This window comes from Apis dorsata, unplaced genomic scaffold, assembly GCF_000469605.1.
Source record: "Apis dorsata unplaced genomic scaffold, Apis dorsata 1.3 scaffold_383, whole genome shotgun sequence".
Classification (NCBI taxonomy): domain Eukaryota; kingdom Metazoa; phylum Arthropoda; class Insecta; order Hymenoptera; family Apidae; genus Apis; species Apis dorsata.
Window position 1 is genome coordinate 678,659 of NW_006263645.1, and position 9,323 is coordinate 687,981.

General features: G+C 33.7%; 1 protein-coding gene and 1 pseudogene across 8 annotated transcripts in view; one reads left to right on the forward strand and one right to left on the reverse strand.

Annotated features, from left to right (window-relative positions):
• LOC102675378 (titin) overlaps positions 1 to 9,323 on the forward strand; it is a 166,665-nt gene that overhangs the window by 145,416 nt on the left and 11,926 nt on the right. For 4 of the 8 annotated variants that reach the window (XR_004150946.1, XR_004150947.1, XM_031512087.1 and 1 more), the window contains exon 39: positions 4,546 to 8,522. The exons of 1 other annotated variant lie outside the window; for it this stretch is intronic. Coding sequence is in view for 5 of the 7 variants with exons in the window: in XM_031512087.1 (XP_031367947.1) it covers positions 4,546 to 8,522 (3,977 nt within the window). In the remaining 2 variants the exon portion in view is untranslated. Of the gene's footprint in view, positions 1 to 4,545; positions 8,574 to 9,212; positions 9,222 to 9,323 lie in introns of all 8 variants that reach the window. 3 more of the 8 variants (XM_031512095.1, XM_031512090.1, XM_031512092.1) reach the window with 3 other exon arrangements.
• The window catches only part of LOC116186028, an 8,892-nt pseudogene continuing 2,883 nt past the window's right edge, over positions 3,315 to 9,323 (reverse strand).

The following is a 9,323-nucleotide window of genomic DNA, read 5'->3' on the forward strand; positions in this document are numbered from 1 at the left end:
CTCGAGTTCGTCTCGAGAACAAACCGATGCGGTCCGATCGAAGGCAGCCAGCTGTCAACAACATCGAGCGTTGATACAACGAAACTATTAAACACTAAGTAATTCACCCTCCTGTATCACTGAAACACCGCACGATATTTCTTCGAACGTTGGATAACTTGGACGGTCGACGATGGCGCGAAGAGAACGATGGAAAATTCAGAGAGGACGCGTGATCGTGGCCGAGGACAGACTCGATCGTCTCCGGCTTCCAGTGGATGACTATTAAGGCTAGACTAAGCTCGGGGTAGAGAGTGTGCGTGCGTGAGACACGAGAGTCCAACCCCACCAACGTGCTCGGCCACTGAAAGTAGCCTCCGCATGCATCATCCCCTCCACGTGTTCGCGTTCGGGTTTTTCATTTTGAGTGGGAAACTGCGTGGCGACCGCCGTCACCTCCTTCTCTAGAATAATGACCCGCCGCCGGGTTATTAGCGAGCTTGGAATGCTAGACGGGGCTTCCGCGTTGCACCTACTCTCCGTGGAAACGTTGGTGTCTAACAGACGAGAGACGGGAGCGTGCACTTGTGTGCTGGGAGGCTGTGCACGCAGCGAAAATAAATTTAATAATTTGAATAAAGATATTTCAGTTTATTGTTCGAAATGTAATAAGAAAAAGAAACGATCGAGAAGAGCGAATCAATTATAATAAATGTAGTTCAAGCATTTTAATAAGTGATTACGATTAAAGTAATTTTATTCGAAAATTTTAATTAGTCACTTTTTCAACGAGTCAATGCCCAACTCTGGCTGTGCACTTTGTTGGAATGCACTCGTTTCGTTGGAATTTTTGAAAAATAATTTTTTATTTCGAGAGAATTATTTAATTCGAGAGAAGAGGAAATTATTGGAATTTTGATAGTTGAATAATTTTTTTTTTTTGATGTTTGTAAAGATTTAGTTAGAGAATCGATGAAAGTTTGAAAAAAAGAAATTGTTAGAAAATTGCAGATGGATTATTTGGGATTATAAATGAGGAAAATTTCGAATTGGAGAATTGATTGCTGAAGGATTTGTTAATAATTTTGTAAACAATGAAGATTAAAACTGAAAGAAACAATGAATTGTAATTAGAAAATTTGAAATTTGAAATTTGTCAATGAAAGTTGTTCAAAGAAGTTTTGAAATAGTTGAAAAAAATACAGAATAATTTAAAAATAATTTAGAAAATAAGTTTAATAATAAATAGTGTAACATAGAGAATTTAATAATAAAGACGATTTCGATGCCAAGAAATTTCTTTACAATTTGAAGAGAAAATCGTATATGTTGCAAATATTAATGAAATATATTTTGAATTAACAATTGAAAAATTTATCAATGAAGAAGAGAATATTTATATCAAATATCAAATATCTAACAATTACTTTCAACTTAATCTTCAAATTGCATATTCTATCATTCGAATTAAAGATCCAAAATTCAAATAATCGAACAAAATATTATTATATTCGTGATATATGAGATCATATTTCAATATTATACATCCAATTGATCTGTAATTAATTATATTAGAAACGAATACGTAATTTATAAAATTAATAATATCTATTCGTACAATTTTATTAAACTTTCTCGTTTATTTGGACTAATTCAACACAAGAAATAAAAGAATCTTATTAATTATTCATTCTCACGAGAAAAGGATTGTTCACGCACAAACGACGCAAAAATATCCACACGAAAAGAGACGAAAAATAAAAAAAAAAAATACAGAACCGCGAAAAAGTTTGTTCGTTCGGATTCTCCCTAGCCGATGACGAATCGTCCGTTTCTTGTCGTGTTTAAAAATAAAGTCACGCGAAGTTTAACACCAGACCGTGTTCCACGATTTCGTTGATATTACGGCAAAGCCTCCTGCTGAGAATGAAAAAGAAATCAAAGTAACCATCGTGCCTGAACCGACCATTTTCAACGTTTCGAGAATCGGTTAATCCTTCGTTTCGAAAACAACTATCGTCATAAATTCAATCTCTTTTCTTGAAAAAAAAAAAAAAAAAGAAAAGAAAACGAAAGAGAAGAAAAGAAAACAGAAGAAATCATGGCGTTAAAACAAACAAGTTTCACGATTTTTTTAATGAAATTTATTCGATTCGTATAGCTACGATGCCGTAAATTCGTTATGCAAAAATACAGCCTGTTTTGAAATGGAGGATGTGTGGAATCAGATGTGATTTATTTTTAAAAATAAATCGCGCTTCATCAAGATTATTATTCCACGTCAGAATATTAACAATCCGAATAACTCGGTTTTTCGAAGGCCGATCCGCTGGCGATATGCCTTGATTTCTCTTTTGCGAGGTCGACTTGGCCCCGGTCCATAGGCCCCATCCAGACGTTGCGAAACGTAAATTTTCAAGTGCATTTACACGCGAATACCAAGGAAAATTTATAAGACCCGGGTTACATTGCCGTGTGACCGTATTATGATTAATTGAAATTGTGATTTATCCACGATTTTGCAAACCGGCTATATGTCGTCATTCATTGTTTCTACGTTACAGTCAGTCACAAAAGTATCTTCAAATATTGTAATGGGAATTTGTCAATTTTGAAAAATTGGATTTTAATGAAAACTTATTGTTGCACAAAATTATGAAACAATTTATTTCGTATATAGAATTTTCTCTCGAAATATTTTTTAAAAGGTATTAAAATCTAAATATTTTAGATTTCAGATTCAGTTTCAAATTTATTATTTTGAAAAAGAAATAAAAAATAATATTTCAAAGATCGATTTCATCCTTTTAAAGTTATTAAACGAATAAAAATAATTTTAATGAATAATATTAGATTTTGATTATCACTGCCAATTTTATTATTTATTTTATCCAAGATCAAGCTAAATTATTTATTCATTTTATTTATATTGCAATTTTACGTATATAACAAAAATTTCATATAGATTTATTATAAGTTAAATTTATAAGTTATTATAGTAATGACAAATTTTATTAAATCATTTATGTATAAAAATTTTATTAATTTTAACAAAAGCTATTATTATTATTATTTGATCGAAATTTTAACATTTCTTTTTATCTAATAAATGAAGAAGAAATAAAGAAAGAGCTTAGACCGTTGTGATCTGTTTACATTTCATATGAAACAGAATTATTGCTGGTTTTGATAATACAATTTATTAGTTGGATTTGTCTGTCAAGACTTGTGTGACTGACTATATGTATCATATTAAAATGAAACATGATTCGTTTCCTGTTTGCAATCTCGGTTGGTCTAATTATTCCATCCTTCCTTCAGACTCGTTCATTTTATTCGAGTTGTTGTGGCTGTGGTAGTAATAATTAAAAATATCCTCCGCTTGGATGGGCTCTCGTTTGGCATGTTACAGCATAAATGACGGCATTGTTCGTGAAATCGAGATACAAGGGGAGCACAGAAATTGAAAATAAATCATTTTGGATCGTTTCAATTTTCCGTTTCACAGTTTACGAGTTGTGTGTAGCGTTGAGTCGTGAACTAGAAACGTAAACTTTTTATTGTTGGATTCGTAAAGGAATTTTGACACGATTTACGAATGAAAGTAAATCTTTTGTTTTTATGCGTATCTAATCCTGACATCGTTTTGCTTGACACTACAATTTTTGAATTCGGTTGAGTAGTCGTTATTCGTTTCTGTTGATGTTTTGAATATTAAATAAGAATTTGTGTACAAACGTAATTGCTATAATTGTAATTATGAGTACAATATTTTGCATATTCTATGAAATATTAATTAGATGACATATGTACGTATGATTCATATATATGATTCATATAATGACATATATCTATTATTTCTTCTGTATGTGATATTTCAAAGTTGAAATAATTTTACTCTATAAAATAATTTTTTAATATTTTTAATTCTTCTTATAACTTGGAGAGTTACAATAGCAAACAAAAAAAATTAGTTCCAATGAAAAATATTATGGAAGAAATAAAATAATTAAATGATCGACTTGTAATTCTTCATTAATTGAATTTTTCTTGGATAATTTAACTTTACTATTATATAGTAAATAATTATATATTAAATATTTATATAAGTTTACGAATTATTTTCACAAAAATCAATCAATATTACAACTTTTAAATCTTTTTAATTATATATATTTAAAATGATTATTGAAAACCATTACATATTACCAATTAATCTTAAATATGTATTGCATTAACTTACCATAAAATACAAATAATATAACAAACTAATGTTTATAATTAATTATAGATATATGATTATATCTATCTATAACTAATTAAAGATAATTCGTTACACCATATTCCACTAGAACACAAGAAACGAATCATTAAATCTTTAAAACGATAATTTAACATACACTAATAAATCACTTACCCGATCCACATTTCATTTCGCGTACCAGTTTGCCAGCTTGTTTTTAGCATGATAATCAGATATCTCTTTCCCTGAAACGAGTGATGATTCAACGATCGCTATCCTGAAACGCGATTTAAAATTATTCTGGCGCGTGTGTACCATTGCAGAGAGGAAAGGAGCGTATTACGAGGTTCCTGCTGAGATGGGACCAGGTGTAAAACCATCGACAGATTATGGAAGAGACATTATCCTAGAGCCATTGACTCTAGACGAGAATGGATTGCCAATCGAAAGTTTACCCTTGCAATCTGGTGACGAATCGTTACCTTGGAGAAAGGGACGGGTTCATCATCGACCTCGACTTGGCGACGTGACGCCATGGAGAAAAACGAAACCGAAATCTCGCGACACATCTTTGGACAAATTGCAAGCTGTGGAAGGCCAGGTGAAACCTTGGACAGAGGAAGCGGTAGTGTTGAAGAAAACTCCGCAAGTGCCTCGTGAAACGCCAAGGGAAAAATTGGAGGAAGTCGAGTTGAAACCAACAAAAATTGAGAAAAAAGATATTGTAAGAGCTAGCCTCGAAGCGGTTGATCTGAAACCTGTTGTTAGAGAAATGACAAAAGAAGTAAAAACTGAAGAAGAGAAGATCACTCAATTGGATAAGACTACGGAACAAGTTTACTTGGAAGAAGAGGACTCTAGATTTATCAAAACCTCGAGAAAAATAGATGAAACTGTTCAGAGGAAAAAGGAGGAAACTAAACCTTGGACCGAAGAGAAGGTTACGTTAAAGAAATCAAAACTCGATAGGAAGGAGATTCCTAGAGAGACTTTAGAGACTGTAGAACTGAAACCTTCAAAGATTGTTAAGAAGGAGGTCGAGAAAGCTACTTTGGAGAAGGTTGATTTGAAATCTGTTCCTACAGTGACTGAGAAGATTACTGAGGAAACGATTTCGAAAACTGAATACCTTGAACAAGAGGACACGTCGATGTTAGATGTGACTAAGATTGAAGAAGTGAAGAAATTAAAGAAAGAGAAGATAGAGGAAAAAATAGAACAAGCGAAACCTTGGACCGAAGAGAAGATTACTTTGAAGAAATCTAAACCAGTAAAGAAAGAGATTGAGAAAGAAACTATAGAAACTGTGGAACTAAAACCATCGAAGATTGAAAAATTACCTGATCGAAAACCAAGTTTAGAGAAAGTGGATTTGAAACCTATTCCAACAACAGTGACTGAAAAAATCACCGAGAAAAAGATCACTGAAAAAACTAAATATTTTGAAGAAGAGGATACTGCTTTGTTAGAGGTATCAAAGACTGAAGAACTGAAGAAAGTGAAAAAAGACAAGATTGAGGAGAAACCGGAAGAGAAGCCTAAACCTTGGACTGAAGAAAAAGTTACATTGAAGAAGGCTAAGCCTGTGAAAAAAGAAGTTGAAAAGGAGACGATAGAAACAGTTGAATTAAAACCATCGAAAATAACGAAAACTTCAATTCGAAAAGAGAGTTTAGAAACAGTGGATCTTAAAGCTGTCACGAAGGAAACAGAGAAAACGATGAAAGAAATCGTACAAAAGACTGATTACATGGAACAAGAAGACACGACATTGCTCGATATTTCCAAGGATACGCAAGTGAAGAAAACGAGGAAAGAATCGATCTCAGTAGAAAAGGTGGAACAAGCTAAACCTTGGACGGAAGAGAAAATAACATTGAAAAAAGCCAAACCTGAAAAGAAAGAAATACCGAAAGAAACGTTCGAAACTGTACAATTAAAACTATTCAGGCCAGAAAAGCCAGATATAGAAAAATCGAGTCTCGAAGAGGTAGATTTGAAACCTATTCCTAAGAAAGAAGTTCCTAAAAAATCTGAAGAAAAAGAGGTAGTCGTTGAAGAAGATGATACGACTCTTCTTCAGGTCACCAAGGACACCGAAACTACTGTCAAGATCGACAAAAAAGTGAAGAAAAAGGAAGAAGTTGAAAGAAAAATTTCAGAAACTAAGCCTTGGACTGAAGAGAAAATAACCTTGAAGAAAGCTAAAGTCGAGCAGAAAGAAGTTCGAAGGGAAAGTTTGGAAGAAGTGATCTTGAAACCAACTAAAACAGAAAAAAGAGAAATAAAGAAGGAAACATTGGAGAAAGTAGATTTGCAAAAAATGATTGACAAAACTCAATTTGTAGAGAAAGAAGATACGAAAGTCTTGAAAATAGACAGAGAAGAAAAAATTGAGGAAGACAAAATAGAGAAAGTAGCGACTTGGAGAAAAGAAAGGAAACCGAAGGAACAGATACCATATCACGAGGAAGAAGATAAAACGATATTAGATGTAGGGAAAGATGTCGAATTGACGGAGAAACAGAAGGAAGTGCCAGTACCTTGGGCCAGAGGCAAGAAAAAACCCACAGAAAAAATTCCTTATCACGAAGAAGAGGATACTACTCTCCTTGATGTTGAAAAGACTGAAAAGACGACTGAGAAACAGGCGAAGGAGGAAGTGCCGGTTCCATGGGTACGAGGAAAGAAAGCAAAGAAAGAAAAACCAGAAGTTCTACAAACACAACTTGATGAAAAACCAGTAGAGGAAGAAGAAAAATTGGAAACGATGCAAGTTCCATGGCTTCGAGATAAGAAGGTGACAAAGAAGATACCGGAAAAGAAAGAGGAACCGGTTGAGGATATCAAATCTGTCACGTTGAAACCGGTCAGGCGCGAACGTGTACCGGAAGAGAAAGAGAAACTAGAAGAAGTAACATTAAAGCCTGTCAAACGCATTCCACGTGAAGAAGAAGAGAAGGAGGAAGTGCAATTGAAACCCATTCCGAAATCCAAACCTGAAGAGAAACCACGTGAAGAAGTGACATTGAAACCATTCCAAAAACCGAAACCAGAAGAAGAGAAATTGAAGAAACCAGAATTGAAACCATTCGAAAAACCTAAACCTGAAGCACCAGAAGAGGAAAAAGTACAGTTAAAACCATTTAAACGAGAAAAACCGGAAGAAAAACCAACTGTAATCCCAAAAATACTTCCGGAAAAATCACAAGAAAAAGAAATAAAGGAAGTTGAAGAAATATCATGGAAACCAAAAAAACCGTCGATTCCTGAAACACCTGTTGAAAAAATAGCAGAAAAGATTGTAGAGGAAAAAGTAATTAAAAAGGAAGAAGAAAAGATCGAAGATTTCAAATCAATAGCTTTGAAACCGGTTAAACGAGAGAAAAAACCTGAGGAACGGGAAGATAAGGAGGAAATCACATTGAAACCAGTGAAACGTATTCCTCAAGAGGAAGAAAGCACTGAGGAAATTAAATTGAAACCGGTAGAGAAACCAAAACCAGAGAAGAAGATCGAAGAGAAAGAAGAGAAACCCTTGAAACCAATCGAACAAGAAAAACCAATTGAATTAGAATTACCTTGGCGACGTGACAAAAAGAAACCTATCGAGCAAAAAGTTACCGAAATCACAATTGAAGAGAAAAAAGTGGAAGAAGAACAACCAGAAGTTAGTTGGCGTAAACCACGGGAAAAAGTGCAAAAAGAAAAAGTAGAAGATTTCACAACAGTTAAATTGAAACCAGCAAGAAAAGAAAAAAGACCGGATGAAAAAGTAGAAAAGGAAGAAGTAGTATTAAAACCGATTGAGAAAATACCAAAAGAGGAAGAAACAATTGAAGGAGTAAAACTTAAACCAGCAAAATTGGAGAAACCAGAAACAGTTGAAAATGGTGAAATTCTTGAAGAAAAGACTGAATTGCCATGGCGACGTGGTAAAAAATCAACAAAGAAATTAGCAAAGGAAGAAGTGAAACCCGAACAATTACTGAAACCTGAAGAAGAAGTACCTAAAAGGATCGAGGAACAAATAATATTTAAACATAAAGATGAGAAACCTGAGGAAAAAGAAATACCAGAGATTAAATTAAAACCAGTTAAACACATAGAAAAACCAAAAGAAGAAAAGCCTGAAGAAGTAAAATTAAAACCTGTAAAGCGACTTCCTAAGGAAGAGGAGGAAAAAGAAATAGTAACATTGAAACCAATAAAAAAAGATAAACTAGAAGAGGAAAAACCAGAAGTTAAACTGAAACCTGTAAAACATATAGAAAAACCAGAAGAAGAGAAACCCGAAGAAGTAAAACTGAAACCTGTAAAACGACTTCCTAAGGAAGAAGAGGAAAAAGAAGTGGTAACTCTGAAACCAATAAAGAAAGAAAAGCCGGAAGAAGAGAAACCTGAAGAAATAAAATTGAAACCTGTGAAACATCTTCCTAAGGAAGAAGAGGAAAAAGAAGTGGTAACTCTGAAACCAATAAAGAAAGAAAAGCCGGAAGAAGAGAAACCTGAAGAAGTAAAATTGAAACCTGTGAAACGTCTTCCTAAGGAAGAAGAGGAAAAAGAAGTGGTAACTCTGAAACCAATAAAAAAAGAAAAACCAGAAGAAGAAAAACCCGAAGAAGTGAAATTGAAACCTGTAAAACGACTTCCTAAGGAAGAAGAGGAAAAAGAAGCGGTAATTCTGAAACCAATAAAGAAAGAAAAGCCGGAAGAAGAGAAACCTGAAGAAGTGAAATTGAAACCTGTAAAACGACTTCCTAAGGAAGAAGAGGAAAAAGAAGTGGTAATTCTGAAACCAATAAAGAAAGAAAAGCCGGAAGAAGAGAAACCTGAAGAAGTAAAATTGAAACCTGTAAAACGTCTTCCGAAGGAAGAAGAGGAAAAAGAAGGGGTAATTCTGAAACCAATAAAGAAAGAAAAGCCGGAAGAAGAGAAACCTGAAGAAGTAAAATTGAAACCTATGAAACGTCTTCCTAAGGAAGAAGAGAAAAAAGAAGTGGTAACTCTGAAACCAATAAAAAAAGAAAAACCAGAAGAAGAAAAACCTGAAGAAGTGAAATTGAAACCTGTAAAACATATAGAAAAACCAGTAGAAGAG